The sequence below is a fragment of the Sabethes cyaneus genome, chromosome 2 (genome assembly GCF_943734655.1).
Source record: "Sabethes cyaneus chromosome 2, idSabCyanKW18_F2, whole genome shotgun sequence".
Taxonomy (NCBI): Eukaryota; Metazoa; Arthropoda; class Insecta; order Diptera; family Culicidae; genus Sabethes; species Sabethes cyaneus.
Window position 1 is genome coordinate 12785153 of NC_071354.1, and position 16808 is coordinate 12801960.

At 40.3% G+C, this 16808-nt stretch overlaps 1 protein-coding gene across 1 annotated transcript in view; it reads left to right on the forward strand.

Annotated features, from left to right (window-relative positions):
* Positions 1 to 6039: 6039 nt before the first annotated feature.
* Positions 6040 to 16808, forward strand: part of LOC128735109 (uncharacterized) — a 125064-nt gene continuing 114295 nt past the window's right edge. The window contains exon 1 of the mRNA XM_053829603.1: positions 6040 to 6133. Within this exon, the coding sequence (XP_053685578.1) occupies positions 6040 to 6133 (94 nt within the window). The remainder of the gene's footprint in view (positions 6134 to 16808) is intronic.

The following is a 16808-nucleotide window of genomic DNA, read 5'->3' on the forward strand; positions in this document are numbered from 1 at the left end:
ACCCTGGCGAAGCAAAGCTCAGCAGCCGCGACCCGACCGGTCGGTCGACTGGCCGAAACAGCATTCAAGGCGACGGTGTTTATGCGCCCGGAACAAGCCTGGGCTGGAAAACTGGAAAATAAGTTTTCCCCAGCTGGGACAACCAGCTACTGTACGGTGCTTGATGAAGAAAACATTTTTAAAAAATATTTATATTGCTGTTCATTTGAATTTTTATTCATTACTCTAAAGTGGGACGCCGCCATTCAAACACTAAACATCAGCCGGTCGTTTCGATGCAAACGATAAGCCCCCAGAGGGCACGCTGTAACCCTAATGGAGCCAGCTGCGGGACATGGGAAGGTATAAAGCGATTTGCCGCTGCAACCTAAACAAGTTGTTGTCCGCTCTCCCGGGAAAAGGCCGTGCCCCGTGTCCGGAATAGGGCTGACCTGCGGATATACATGCGGCCTGGCACAATATTAATGGAAGCCAATTTTTACTGAAACCTGCGGCATTTGTTAACCGTGTTCCATCGGCTGGCCGGGAGAATGGTTTGGCGCTAAAGCGGGAATAACAATGTTAGATGAGGTCTAATATTTACAACTTTGCAAACGATTCTAGCGTATAAATTATTATTACTAACTACGCGTCGGGAGCAAACAGTTAGGAAATTCCATTCGGAAAATTTGCACCAAGTGAGTTTTGAAAACAATGCAACAGAATATTAATTAGTGTATGCTGCCAGCTCGGGGTTCGTATCGAACGGAATTAAGCTTCCTAGTATAGCCGGCATTGGTTAGTGCCCGTTCGAGAAACGAAACGCATTTCCATCGAACGCGAGAAGCCGTAAAACCTGAACAAGCTAATTGAAAACTACTCGATGGGAAAACTCCTGCCGGCGGCAGAGCCGGAGCGAAGCCAGTAGTTGTTCGGTTGCTATGCTCTCGTTCCGCCGCCGGCAGCAGGACGAGCAGAAGTTTGCTACCGACCGGTAAAGCAGGTCATCTCTGTATGGAGCGCATCGATTGCGGAAATAGCTGCTGCGGTTGAGAAGGTAGTTTACTGCTAGTTTCAAGATGCTGGAGTATAAGGCTAAACTGATCTTCGAGTTTATTGAAATTGTACTAAATCATAAGAAATTTTAAGCAACTTTAAATAAGCCAAAAAAATAATATAAATTTTTATACATTACTAGTTGAGCCCGAATCTTACGGTCCGAAAAACATTAATTTCTGTCAAGAAAACTGCTGATACGTTCCATTTACCAGTGTTTTTTACATGCTCTTTATGATTTGTAGTACAGGTTGAATTCGTTAATTGAGTCACGACTCTACTTCTACTATCGAATCGGGACTCGCTAATTGGGCTGACTGACAGTTGATAGAAATTTCAAAACGATACAGTATTGACATTTAAGTGCTTTTTAGTGGGAACATGGTCCAACTAGCGAACACCTAACTAACGAACCACCCAATTAATAAACCCTCAATCAGCGAATCATAACTGTATTTCTTTGAACTTTAGTAGATATGACACATAGAAGAAAATACTTTAAAAACGTTCGTCCTACATATTTTGCTCGCTCACTAGCATCCTCTGTTAGGCATGTTGCAGAGTAACTTATATTTGTAGGATGTTATACTGTAGGCACACTCATGACTTTTTAAATGAGTGCTCTTTGCATGGAAGATGGAATTGACGACAGTGTTTCGTCTGTTTATCTGCAATTTGAATTAATCTTCTAAATCGATGTAAACCAACCAAAGGTCAAAATAGTGAGGTTAGCTTCGTAATTCGCTAAGTAATGTGTAAACAACACACATTACACGCTACAGGCAAATCCTTTAATATAATATAGTAATGCTCCGATTTTGTCAGTTACCGATTTTGTCAGTTACCGATTTTGTCTGCCCCCGATTTTATCAGCTTTTTATCCCGATTTTGTGAGCCTGTAAATGTTGTGTTACTTTTGTGCTTTTAAATATGATTTATAACACTTTCCAGCCTGCTTTAAACTATTCTGATTCTCAGGGGAGAGTTTTTGAATAAAATGATGATTTCTTCCAGGTAACTCGGGGTTAAAATTACGGTATTTTTATTGTAAAAGTTCTATAGTTCCTAAACAAGCAAAGATAGAGGTATAATATATTCAGCAATGTTGTGTATTTTTACTATTTGTACAACTTTGTAAAATTGAAAAAAGTCGTACAACAACTACAAAAACAGCTAAATTAGAAAAACTGATTTCAACGCTTTATCATTTATGAGAAATAGGATTTTTCTATTTTTGCTGAAGAGATAGAAGGTTACTGTCTTCAGCAAAATTTCTTGTAATAATATGCTGTAAAACTTTGCAGAACACATCAATGTGTTATATTGAAACTAAAGAAATATAAATTTTTTATTGCACTTTTTTGGGGATTAATCAAAATTTGAATTCCGCTGGACGATAAAACTTTCAATATTAAGAAACTCTTCCAAAAGTTTCATAAACCTAAAACCAAGTTTTCCCGCTCAAAGCTAATGCACACCAAAAAAGGTTCTGGACCAGTGTGCTGTGCCCAGTTCATTGAGCTTTCGGTTGACCAATTGAGCGTTAAAATTTAATTTTTAGTAGAAGTCTTCGATATTGCAAGGTCTTAAGTCTTGAATTTTGAAAAAAAAATCCCGATTTTGTCAGTTTCCCAATTTAGTTAGCCCAAAATTCAACATGGGGCTGACAAAATCGGAACATTACTGTATAAATACTAGGATGCCACATCCTTCCCATACCCATATGAACAATTCAATATAAGATTATTTCAGATCAATTACACAGATACTTTATATTGCTGCTGCAGTTGTCAAATTATTCTTGCTTGATATTTTGAAGTTCGTTAGCTCTCACACATAGCCTGTGAAGAACATCGCTATCCGTTTTGTAATGTGACGACTGAAAATAGAAAATACAAGTTATCATAAAATCTTTGTTAGGACACGCATAATAGTCGTATCCACCACCATCTATTGTCATTGATGTTGTACATCTATCAACCTTACCAACCTTAAACCTTCCTAAAGTCAATGGTTTTGATATTCAACCTATTAATGTTTTAACGGCTCCAAAACATTGACCTTAGACTCAGCTCTACTTAATCTTCATAGATGTTGGCCATGGCCCTTTTACTGGCTCAACTTAAATCTACATTGGCCCTGGTTCTCACGCCAGTTCAAGCTTAATATGCGTTAGACCCGGCTCAACTTTAATACGAATTGCTCAATTTCATTCCAGAAAAAAAAGAAAAATATGAATAAAATTTGAATTCATCGGACTTTTGCAATAAGCATACCATAAATTTTATTCGCAATAGAAAGGCTTTGTTTCTACTATAAAATTTAATATAAATTTCTTTAAGTATATATATTATATTACAATTATATTACAATCAATCAATCCGTATCCGAAATTTCTCTTAAATTGTATTTGGAAGTGAAATTTGTTGCCATCTTCTGTGCTAACCCTGGAGTATTGCACCTTGTATTTCGCTTAATGTGGAATCAATCTCTTATTGAATATAATATATTATTGTTTTCGTGTGCGGTTAGGATTGAACCCGGGTCCTCGGCGTGAATGCTAACCATTGGAGCGATTGACCCCTCCAATTTGATCTTTGCGACTCCATTAATACGCGATACAGCGTGCATTTCATTTGCGCTGCAAATTATATTCCATTGCATGCTTACCTCATATTTCACCACGAAATTCGTCCCGAAAGTTCGATTTGGCAATAGATCGCCAATGTAATATCCTGCTTGTTCACCATCTCACGACTGACTGGCTGACACCCCCATTTAACCCGGGAAGTTGTCAACTCATTCTGACCCTTTCTCCCTGACCAGTTACACCGCTATCGGTGACCACCTAAGTAATGTGTAAACAACACACATTACATATTACAGGCAAATCCCCTAATATGGAATAAATACCACACTTATTTAATTTACTTAAGTAGCGACGGTGGATTATCGATCCTGCGCCGAACGAATTATGGTCCTCCAGTGCTGTCGGTCCTAAGCTGCCGTACGCACATTCCCTCAAACATCAGCTGAACTTGCATCGTCCTCGATTTGTATACTTGTCGTGGTTCAAGCGTCTGCGCCAGATTCTATTTTCCCTGTTGTCACCATCGCAGAATTTTACGTTCATAAACCCTTAACACTCGTCGATCAGCTTCTTTTAGCCTCCATAATTTATGTCCATAAAGGGCCACCGGGAAAGGATTAGTTTTCTGAAGAGCGCCAGTTTTGTCGGAATTTGCAAACTTCAAACGGCGGTGTTAATAGTAAGTCCTAATTTCGCTGCTTCACGTTTAAAAGGCCTATTGGCCTTTTTATTCTGACGCATGATTTTGATCGATCAAGCGTCGTACGAATCAGCGTAACTATTTTCGTCGTAAAACTATGTTCTAGAATTATCTGCCTCAGCTCGTTCCGTTTGATTGAATCGTACGCCACCTTAAAGTCCACAAGCAGATGATGAGTCCGTAAGCTGTACTCACAGATCTTGTCTAATAACTGACGCAGGGTAAACATCTGATCCGTCATGGAGCGACCCTCACGAAACCCAGCTTGGTATTCGCCAACGTAAGACTCCGTTAACGATCTCAGTCTACAGAACAGCAGAATTGAGCAATGTAATGCCTCAATAGTTTTAACAATTGAGTCGATATCCTTGTTTGAATATAAGGCAAATGAAATAATGCTTTAAGTCTAAATTAGTTTACAATTGAATATAAAATCGCGCCAAATCTTGTGTTAATGTAAAGCCCAATTTCACGCCCACTGTCAACTTCAACTTCAAGTAAAATTTCAAGCTCAATTTTAAGTCTAATTGAATTCTTATTTCAAGCTCAGTTTTACGCCATATTTTAAGTCTTTCAAATCTAATTTCATTTCCATTTCAAGCTCAATTTTAAGTTCAATTTCGTAGCTAATTTCAAGTCCTATTTCATATCGAAGTTCAATTTCAAGTCTTCTTTTAATCGCAATTTCAAGTTTAGGTACCCAGGGTGGGACATTCTGTGCCATCTTCTTTTTGAAATTTGATATTATAAAGTGATCATCCATGGCGTAATCCGGAATTCCGGAATTTTTAGTCAGATCAGCAGATTTTTTTTGAAAAGTAAAATAATTCCATAAAGATAATCGCTATCCTCCGATTACCTATGATTTTTCTATACTTCTGGAACACCTTCCATTTATGACTGGCACGCCAGTGAGTTGAATTCTTCAAAACATTGTATTTAATTCAATTTTATTTTCGATTGTTTATCTCCCTGAGAAACCTAGTACTTTCATAAATATAATTGTCAGCAGGGGTTTCAGACTTAATTGGAAATGCTCGACAATAAATTTACTCAACGCAGCAACATTACTCTCTTATGCATCTCAGTTTCTTTTATGTTAATCGTAATATTACGTTTGACACCTGAACCAATAAATACTTGGTAAACATTGTTTTTATTTATTGCGTTCATGTTGCGAAATTTAATTTTTTCGAATTGAAATGTCGCAAACATATTCAGCTCCTGGCTCTTTTATGGCCACTCACTCACTCAAATCACTTTTCCAGGCTCCCGGATGAATGGTAGTAAGATGCTATGGAGAGGAATAGGAAAAGTTTGTTTTTATTCAAAATTAGGCAGAAGTCATGAAAATTAAGTATAACAGAGTAACTGTACCACAAATAAAATGTGATTAGTGATTGTTTTTCAGGTAGGTAACCATAGATAAGTGAGAAATTATGATTTTACTATCACTACTACTAGAAAAGCGCCATCTTTTGAAAAGCAACCGTCCGTATGGTTTCCTATTCCAACAACCGCAGAGCATCAACAATTGCTCAATTTACTTAATAACCAGAATTTCACCTAATTCTAACTGTACAGACGGTAAATCAGACGTTCTGCAAAAAAAAACGTTTTCTTCTCTATCGAAGATTCATACTTTTTGCTCCAGCAACCGATGCTGTAGTCCCTATTGCTGCCTGCTGCTGCTGCTGCTATTGCTGATCCCTACATGGCATGCCGGACAATCGTAAAACCACTACTGTCCGGATTAGTGCACAACTGGCTGCTGCCACCGCCACCGCCACCGCAGCCAGCTCAGAGAGGTAAGGTCCAATTCAAAGCACGAAATTTATTGCTTTCAGTTGTAAATTTGGCCACTTTTCCTCGCTCGTTCGGTTGGCCGAAAATAGCACAATGGCCGCGACCCTGCATCTCCGTCCGTTCGTTGCGTTGGCCGGCCGAAATGCAGATGAAATCTTCTAAACTTTTAAATCTCTTTTTGCTTTTTCCGAGTGTGCACTCGACCTAACCGTAGTCCGGAGTCTCGTGCGATGCGAGGACGGGGCGAAGTTTGCAGCTGGGGAAACGCGGAGCGATGAATTGGGTCAGATTTTATATCCCTACTTCAAATATGAAATTCAAATTCGGCTCCTCAACCAGTGCAGCTCACTGTGCTATTCGGCCGTACAATGAAGTCCATTCCGCTGTGCACCGAAAACTGTATGCTAATAGCTATGGCCAAGTGCCGGCCAACAGATACTGCACGCCGAACAGCGCCGCGAGGAGGAAAGCGAAAATCGATTTCCATTGTGGCGGGGTGCCGCCGCTGGCCGCAAGTCTGTTGAGATTGACGCATTCGACCGGTGCCGCTGCAATAGGAGCCAGCCAAAGCGAACGAGGGGACGAACGAGGAGGAGTTACGTGTGGGAGGGAGGTTCGCTCTGTTTAACCTGGTCAGGATTCGAGGAGTTTCTGCTTCCATTTCGCTGATTTGCACTCCACACTAACGGATCGGATTGGTTGGCAAACGATGGCGACGGCAATGCAAATGGCGATAGGAGAACGGATGACGACAATGGAAATTAAACACTATTCTCCGTTCCCGACGATGGATGGCGAGTGCGTGCGTACATACGGTTCCGTACGTATGCACACAGACATCTATAAAGCTGATTCCTGTCGGATGGAAGTGGATTTGTTTGCATTTCCAAAGTGCTCCGCTACAGCCCCTTGTATGATAGCGATGCGAAAGAGTATGCTTTTGATTCCGGATTAAATTGCTCCGAATGTTACAAATATTATATTTAGGATATGGATGATGGAATCTAAACTATTTATATGAATAAATTGATGATTTATGTACAGCCACAACGATTGTTGTGGAGTCATAAAACATTTTACAAGGAATTCTAAATCTGATACAAGGCAACCTCTCATTCCGACTGTGAAACTTATACAATGTTAACCGGCGAGTAAATTTAATATTTACACCTCATTTCACGGAACTAATGCTAACAATACTCTCTGGCAAAGTGCAATCAGTATATGAAAATGCAGTTTCATCCGACTGCGATCCCGATAATTGTTCATTCACTGTGGAGCAACTTTATGGGAGGAAAATCAACAACAAGTGCATGTGTGTAGATCCGTTTGTCACAGTCGGAAATGAATTCGATCGACTGAGGGCGACCGTTTAGAACCATAATGTGAAGTTCAGTAACCACACCGCAGCACGGAACGTAAAGCTTACTTCCATCATTAATCTCCACAGCACTGGAGGAAAGCTAACATTGCCGCTCGACAGTGACATTAGCAACGGGTGAGTGTTAAACAAAGTAAGGTAAACAGCCAGTTCCCGGAGTTCAATTTTCCGAAAGCGAATCTCATTAACGCTAATCCCCAGCAGTCTCAGGTCGATGCACGTGCAGAAAAGTTTTACGCTTTACATGCAACTGAGAGCACTCAGCGGTCGATGCGGTTTGCATGGCTTAGCGATAAGTGGCACCGAAGATTACTCAACCATTTTGAGTTCAAAGCCATTGGATGGCGTTCGTTTTTGATGAGTAGATTGTGAACTTTGTTGAAAACAAGGTTGTTACATAAGTTTACCTTCACAAATGCAAATAATTGTCGATGGCTCAAAATTAGAATTTATTTAGTATGACTAATTCCTAGGGCTCGTCTCTTGTGATTAGTTATTAGACGATTCATGGTTTAAAAAATATATATTTTTTACTTTTAACTATTTTACTTTTTCCTTTTTACTATTCACTTTCTACTTTTTACTATTTACCTTTTATGTTTTACTTTTTACTTATCTTTTACTTTATACTATTTATTTTTCTGAATTTCGATGAATTTTTGATTTCCGACTATTTAGGAATCACGTTTTTTTTCTTAAATTGTAATTTTGACTGTCGATTTTCGGGTTCAGACCTTCAAATTTTAACCGAGGACTTTTGGTTTTTATATTTCACTTTTACTATCTCAGTTCTGCATTTACGATTCCCGGGTTTCAAATTTCGATTTTTGACTTTTGACGTTTTCGATCTTCGACTTTTGCTTCGACTTTTGCCTTTCAATTTTTAATTTCTGACTTTTGACTTCAAGTCTTTTACAGTTTGTGTTTGGATTATTTTCTCTTGACTTTTTATTTTTGACAGCTAAATTTTAACTTTTGACTTTCGACTTTACTAGCGACCTTTCGAATTGATTTACAGTTTTCACCCTACGATTTAGAATCTCATATCGTCATTTCTCACTTTCGTTTTAAGAAAAAAGTATGGTCTTTGCCCTACATTGTACATGTATTCTGTACAATTGCAGGTACAATGCTACAATCCCGTTGAATCTAATGATCCATCTCATTTAAATCTTCAACTACAGCCTAATTCGAGGATGCTTAGAACGAGTTCTACGACAGGCTCGAGAAGACAGTACCCGAAACATGACATTAAAACCATCATCGGAGATACAACTGAGCCGATCGAGAAAGAGGAAATCTTTCGTCCTGTCATTGGAAGACATAGCCTTCATCTGTCGACCAATGATAACGGTCTGAGGATCCTAAAAATAAAAAATAAGAAAACTTATCCAATTTAATTCTACTATGTGTATTTTATTCAATGACAGATACGTATTTTGCCTACGACTTGCAGGCTTCCTCAGTGTCTGTTTTCGAACTAAATTAGCCAAAGCAATTTTACAGTTTTTATAGGTCTGAGGATCATGTAATTTGCCACGACAGAGGAATGGTCATCTGTAGTGTGGGGGTTAAATAACCCTGATACAGAATATCGCTTAGCCGAGCATCAGAACATGTCTCGCGCAATACAATAACTCGGCAGAGTTAGGTTGTGCTACCGTCGCGACATTTCGGTGCGCCATCCTGTCGGTAGTCATCAGTATTGTTTAGATTCCGACCGCTTTCAACGACCTGACTGCTGATCACAGTCGGTCGTCTGCAGTTGGTTAACAAGCAAGCCTTGGTCGATTCATCACTCATTAATTAAGTATATGGTTCGGTACAACCATAGATTATTTAAACGGTTCGGTACGAGCATTTATAAATGATTCGGCATGATCATTGTCAAATGAAGTATTCCTACTCAGTCCAACAGTAGTCCTCAGTCAGTTTTACTTGTACCTGCCTTGAGAGAGCTCCAATGTTTGCTTCAGCTTCACAATAACGTGCACAACCAAAAAGCGCTTCATAACCAAACTCTGGACTGTCCATCATACAGATATTCATTAAGGATTCCTGCAGTTCTACTTATGGCGCAAACAAATACAGAAATGGCGAAGAGATCGGTTTCAAATTTTAGCAGAAAGTTTTTCATTTCCTTACCCAGAGCACTCAAGTCGGAACAGAACACAAAAAAATATAAGCAAGCCGTAAAATCGTTGATACGAACGCGAATTCATCGATACTTAATTTAAAACCGCCATATGTCGAACCATCTCACCAGTTGCTCGGATATGAACCGGGACGCACGCAACAAGGCACTATGAGAGCCCCTGTTTGGCTCCGACCCAGTTTGCGCCTTTCAGAACAAATAGCCACAGTCCTACTGTATCCTGCCATCAAAGTTGTCCTGATGTGGTTGGAGTCGAGGCAGGGGTCTCTGAGCCTGTACCTCCAGGCAAATACACGTCAATATCCCGGATGCTACTATCGCTACAAAGAGACTTATGTAGTCCTGAGTCACTTATGCGGCCGTGTCTTGTACAAAACCCTTCTGATTTTTATGCGAATTTTGGAATTTTGGCGTTTTTTTGCGCGAATTTCGGAATTTACGTGTTTTTTTAACGCGGGTTTGATTTACGCGGAACGTATCCTTCGCGGAAAAAGCGACTTGAGTGTTTATGGTTCGGTATGACCATATGTAGATGAATTATACGATTCAGTACGGGCATTGTTGATCAAAGTAAATGGTTCGGTACGACCATTTATATGTAAAATGATTCGTACTACAAATGTCAATACCGGGAGATATTTTGAAAACCGGTTTTCCGGTATTGATAAATGCAGTGAATAGTGAATACTTTAAAAAATATATGACTTCGACTTGAAGATCTTTCCATAATCAATGGTACTCAATTTCTTTTGGCAAAACTAATTGACTAGTTCATTAAAATAATAATATTTAACATTGCCAAGAGAATTTACCGTGTCATCTTTTAAATAAGAACAAATTTTGATGAAAAAACTTCCGGAGGCAGAGACTCTTTATTCGGTGTCCACGGAAAAAGCAAAAAAAACAATTCCTAGCGGTAAATTAGAAATGTGGCATAATAAAACCATTGTTCAAGAGCTTTTAATAAGCTGACATTTATGATAAATTAATACTGAAAGTTCAGTTACTTGGGTTCCTCTGCCTGCTCGGTTTCTGAATCAATTCCGTTGACTTTTAAAAAAATAAAACCTTGCAGAATTTTATTATCAAAACATCCTTGCTGCCTTGAAGAATATTGCAAAGTCATCACGAATAGTACGGTTAATTATAAAACGAATAAATTTAAATATACGAACTCTCTCTGAAACTCTATCAATACAGTAACCCAAACAGTAGTTGTGTGATACCTGAAAGGTTTTAAGGTAGTTTAAGAATTCCTAGAAATCGTAGTTCGTAGAGTTTGCAATTTTTAGTGTATAGTAATTCGATAGCGGCCAAGGCTGGTTCTAGCAGTGCGACAATTTCTTCTTTCTTCATAAATAGCTCATCGCTTAAGTAAAGCACATCCTTGCTTCTTAGATCGAACGTGCGCGATGATTGGTATTATTGGTTCAACCCTACCAACAACCCTGCCAAGTAATTCTAACTAATCGTAAAGTTATTTCGATTCCAGTTTGTACTAGTAACCGAACGAATTCCTCTTTCGTGGTGTGTTCTGACATTTCTCTAGAGTACTCCGTTAATTTTTAGTGAAAATTTTCTGAACAGCTGTACTGTATATCGCACATTTCTTATTATTCATATAAGCAAGAAATTGGACCTACTTTGCCCTTCGCAAACCGCTACGATCATGCTGCATACACCGCCGTATGAAGCGGTGAAGCGGACAATGTACAAAACCCCTAGTTAACCGGTAATTCTTTACGGACTTGAAGCTGTGACGTCGCTCAAGGTGGAAATACGCACCCTTGTCGTGTTTGACCGGAAGATGCTGCGGATGATATTTTTGCGGAGTACAAACTGAAAGCGGAGAGTGACGGAGACGTATGAATCACGAACTAAAGGCACTGCTCGGAAAGAGATTCCCATTGTATAACTGGCGAAAGTCGGTAGGCTGCGGTGGGCTAAACATGTCAGATGTAAGATGCCGGACGGCAGTGCAACGAAAACAGTTCGCTTCAACGATCCCATCGGCACCAGGAGCAAAGGGGCTCAACGTGCAAGATGGCTCGATCGGATCGAGGGTAATTTGTGACTTCTGAGATGACTGGGTAATTGGCGACGGGCAGCCCATGGAGTGGACCGAGTTACATGGAGACGACTGCTTATAAAGCAAGAGGCACACCGGCTGTATGCCGACAGCGGTGAAGTATTTCGGGATTTTCCCTTTGGAAGAACTACATAATTGAGTTATTATTTGTAGAACCTTCAATCATGAAATTAAATTTACCCTGTGCTTTACAAGTTTTATCAGCGATTCTGGCTTCTTGAGTTGTTATTTGATCATACAAAAAAATAATGCCGAAAATACCGGTTTTTGACTGCGGAAAAACCGGTAATTCGGTCTTGGAAAATAACCCGGCAATACTGGTAAAACCGGTTTCTGTAAAACCGGTATAGCATCCCTATTCGGTACGGTCATTGTCAAATGAACTATATGGTTCGGTACGACCATAGATGAATTGAATGATTCAGTAAGATCATTGTTTTTTAAATAAACTAAACTTGAGGATTCATTCACCACTAAGATTATTGTTGAATTGTGTACAACTTAATGGCTTTGAATTATATAGCAATATAAATGATGATAAATGTACAAATCGCGGAACACCAGGATGAAAAGGTAGAAACATATAAGTAGGCTGTGGAGGAACCTCCAAGGCGCTATTGAAACAACTGCGAGAGAGGTGGTAGGCATAACGCGTGGAAAACAGCGTAACAACCGCTGGTTTGATGTCAAATGGCAGACATGAAGAAGCAGGCCAGGGGTCAGCTGCTGACTGAAGTTCTAAAAGCGGGTAGCGAGCGACTGCACGTAGAAATCCGCTGGATCATTGTCAGAATATGGGAAGAAGAACGTTGCCCAATTGCTCTATTTTTAAAAATTGACATCGTCGGGAATGTAAAAATTATCGAGGCATTACATTGCTCAAGGCTCAAGTATAAGGTGCTCTGTCGTATTCTGTTCTCTAGACTAAGACCGTTAGCGGAGTCTTTCGTCGGCGAATGTCAAGCTGGACGGATCAGATGTTTACTTTGCGTCAGCTGCTAGAGAAGTTCCGACAGTACAACCTGCAGATTCATTATCTGTATGAGAACTTTAACTGAAAACTTTAAAGTGGAGTACGATTCAGTCAAACGAAATGAGCTGTGGCAGATAATGCTAGAACAGGGTTTTCCAACGAAATTAGTTACGCTGATTCGTGCGACGCTGGATGGGTCAAAATCATGCGTCAGAATTACGGGTGAAACTGTCGCTTTCGTGATGATGGATGGATTTTTGACTGTAAAATTCTGTGATCAACACTAGGTGGCAAAATAGAAAATGGAATGTCGTGCAGCCGCATGAACAATGAGCTGTATCAAGTATACAAATATGCTGATATAGTTAAGGTAGTACAATGTGGCAGGGCGCGGTGGGCTGGGCACGTTGCTAGAATGCCCGATGAAAGAGTAGCCTAAACTTTTCGACGGAGAACCGTGATGAGTCCGTAGACTTTGAGGCAAATTTCGCAATGGACTGAAATAATTTACCCTATTGTAAAACTTCTAATACCCAGCTCACAACATTAGCAGTGAAGTTTAAATCATTTAGCTTGAAACCTAATTTAGTGTAACGCAAAAATTACTTACTAACCAGTAAACCGAACGCACCTGCCCCGGGTGGTCACTGACAGCATAGCACTGACGCTGGTGGCTGACAAATGGAGACAGGCATCGCACCGGAAGCCACCCAGCTGGAACGAAAATCATCTCCGATGCCGATGCCGATGCCGATGCCGACGCCGGCCGGTGTGGGCGCAGACGTCGTCGTCTCGTTCCGAGCGAGCGAGGAACTGACGACACGCGCGCCGATATTGCTTGTCTGGCCATCGCATCGCAGGATTGTAGAACTGTAACTGAAAAGGCTTAATTAATTGAACAGAAATGTACCAAAGCGAATAATTGAAAATGTCATCACCATTACCAGGACCGGAATGGCGGAAGCCGTTGAAGGCAAATCAGAACCAGACTACGTGATGAGCTGCTCGACGGTCGCTGAGTCAGCGACAGATTCGAATCGGATCGTGGCGTAAGACGGGCGGGTTGAGGTCAGGGCGGTAGTTTAATTTGACGAATTTGCCTACCAAACGGCCTTCCGGCCAGTACGGGGTGCTGTGCTCCTGGTCTATTGGAAATGATAATGAGATCTGCTTACCATGCGAATTCCATGGTACGTTAGACGTGGGCCGCCATCGAACCAAGGCTTAACGCATGTGGCATCGGTTGATGAACTGACGTTGGCTGTAGGCTAACTGTGTTTCGGAATACTCTTAGGGGTTCATCCGGCGAGAACGCTTAGATGTAGAGAGTGCGGACGAGTGAATGCAAAAGAACAAGTTGATTTAATTTTATCTTGTTCTGTTTCATGTTTATTAGGAAGAGTATGGGATAGACACATCTGAACTGAATCAAATTTAGAAACAGAATCAAAAGGTAGTTATGAATGGGTTTTCAAAGGGAATAACAATTCTAAATGTCCTTTACAACCAGTTCAGATCGGAGGCAGCGAAAAGATTTGCTCGAGGAAATATTTCATCTGCTATTTAATATCGAATATTTAAATCTGCTTAATTAAATTTAATATCTAGGTCGTGCCTTTGATATAAGTCTAATTATGGAATTCGACGTATAAAGGTCGGAGTCTGCGAATTACGTCAAAACTTTCACTGTTCCAAACTTTGAATCTGCTTCAATCGAAAAAGGATCCGTGATGCGAATACGAACTCAAATTTTCAGACAAAAATTGTTGCCATCACATTCATCCCATACATCTCTCGACCCTTCAAACTGAATTTGAATCATAACAAAGAGAAAAGTCAATAGAAACACTGCCTACATGTTTGCATAATTTATCCCCAGGCGATTGATTTTGCTTGTTTGAGCCCTAACAAATGTATTTGTATTGAATTCCTTCAGCTTCCGATAAACCGATGCCAATCACTTTCCTCCTTGGACCAGTTTCGACGCTGTCTTCACTGTTCAATGTGGCCTTGGCGTTGGCTGCTGTTGTTGCTGCTGCTGCTGCTGTTTATGATGAGGACGATGATTACGATGATGCTGTTTGATGATAAGACCGATGACGAAGAAGCAAATCCCCTTGATTACGTAATGTATGCGTAGAATAACACAAACATGATAGGCAACGTTGGCTTACCCTTCTACCTCCACTTAGCCAGTTTAAAGTGGGGTCTACTTTGGAGCGACTTTGGCTGCGTTTCCCAGGCTGGGTGACCATCCGGCCAATCGATGAAGATTAATCGGATTGAAGCCTGATTTATGACGTCGAGATGGCGTGCGGAGAATATCAAAACCAGGAAGGATTATACGAGCGTCGTGGCTCGTGCCGTGCTGCTGCTCAATTCTGGAATACAGAACGATGTAAGGAACGACGAACGAGTTCAAAGTGAAAATTGATGGTTGGTTTTACCTTTCAAGAGCGGTTGAATAATCGCCCATAATGGAGGTCGTTTGAATATCCGCTGAAACGTGCGAAAGATTCCACCCCGCAAAAACAAAGTCGAAGTGGAATAGTTTTATTTCCCATTTAAATACTAGTTTGCAAAAACCATCAATTACCAAAGCTGCTTATCAATTCCCCACTTGCTCAACACTCAAATACAGTCCAGATGTAAACCTTCAAGCCCCTTCATCGCCCATAATGGTGTTAATTAATGATGCCATCTTTATCCGACGCCAACACCATCAATTAGCTTCATCATTAATGTTCCCAAGAAAGCAACCAAATAAAAAAAATAAAACTTCGAGGCTTTTGACATACCAAATCCAATTAACTTAATTATCCTACTCTCCTCACAGCTCAGCTCAGCGTTGCATCTCTTGCCGCTACAACAGGCAACGATTAAGTGGCATCATTCCTTCATCAATTATGTAAACGTTTTTTTTTTCGGGGCACGCCACCCGGACGGATTGATTGAGTTCCGCTCTAAGCTGCTGCTGTTCCTACTGCTATCGCGTGCGAGGAGGGAACGAAGAAGTGAGGAACCAACTTTGCCAAAGCCGCTCAATTATTAGTAAGCTCTTGCTCAATCTCCGCCTTTTGACATCGAGATCGTCGTTCAGGACGACGACGACGATAATGACGATGATGATAATGATGATGCAACCTGTTGCCAATCGTTCTGCTCCTTGGGGCTGCTTGGGGGGCCAAGCGTAGTAGTCAGTGTAGACATTCTCGACTCTAATGTGGCTGAAAACTAAATTATCTCCAACTGTAGGTAGGAAAAGTTGTGCCTGCCATTCGTTTGGTATAGTTTTCATTTTCTCAGCTTAAACCCGGCTGCAATCGGAATGCTATAGCTGGCACACGGTAAGAGTTTTTCACCTGCACGCGCTGGCGCAACTGCTGGTGGTCTCGATCAATTCTGTTTGTCGATTCGAGGAGCAACATACGAGTACTGCTGAACTTTGGCAATGGAAAGTAACGGGGGAATTGCCAAACAATTTCATTTCGTCTTACCGAAAACCGTTTGGGACCTGGATACGAGCAGCAAGGCTGAGTGCAGAGTGGTCGATTACCGAGAAAGGGAAAAACGGAAAGTTTGCTCCGTTTGTTGCGATAAAGCGTATTGAGTGGAAATAATTCGAAATAGAAAACTGTTTGCCCATCTGCAATCACTTTGGTATACAGTGGAACTTTTTGTTGCAGGTGGGAATTGAATTCAATTGAAACAGAAGTAGGAAATAATAGCACTGGCAGAGAGTAGCGGTATTTACCGAGCAACGATGACAGTTTATAATGAGGCATGGTTTTTGGAGTTATAGGCGATTGCAATTCGTGAATCGAAGGATTTTTCAATAGAAATATAGTGAGTATAAGCAACAAATTCATGCGATAAAAAGACATTGAAAAGACAATAAAAACACAACTAGAATCAGTTAATTAGGAAACAATAAACAGCATTAAATAAAGAGGTCAATATAAAGACAATATGAACTAATAAAAATCAATAAAAGAATAATAAATATGTATTAAAAAGAACAATAAAAATTCAGTCAAGAAAAATTTAATAAAAAACTGAACAGTGGTAAATGAAAGTAA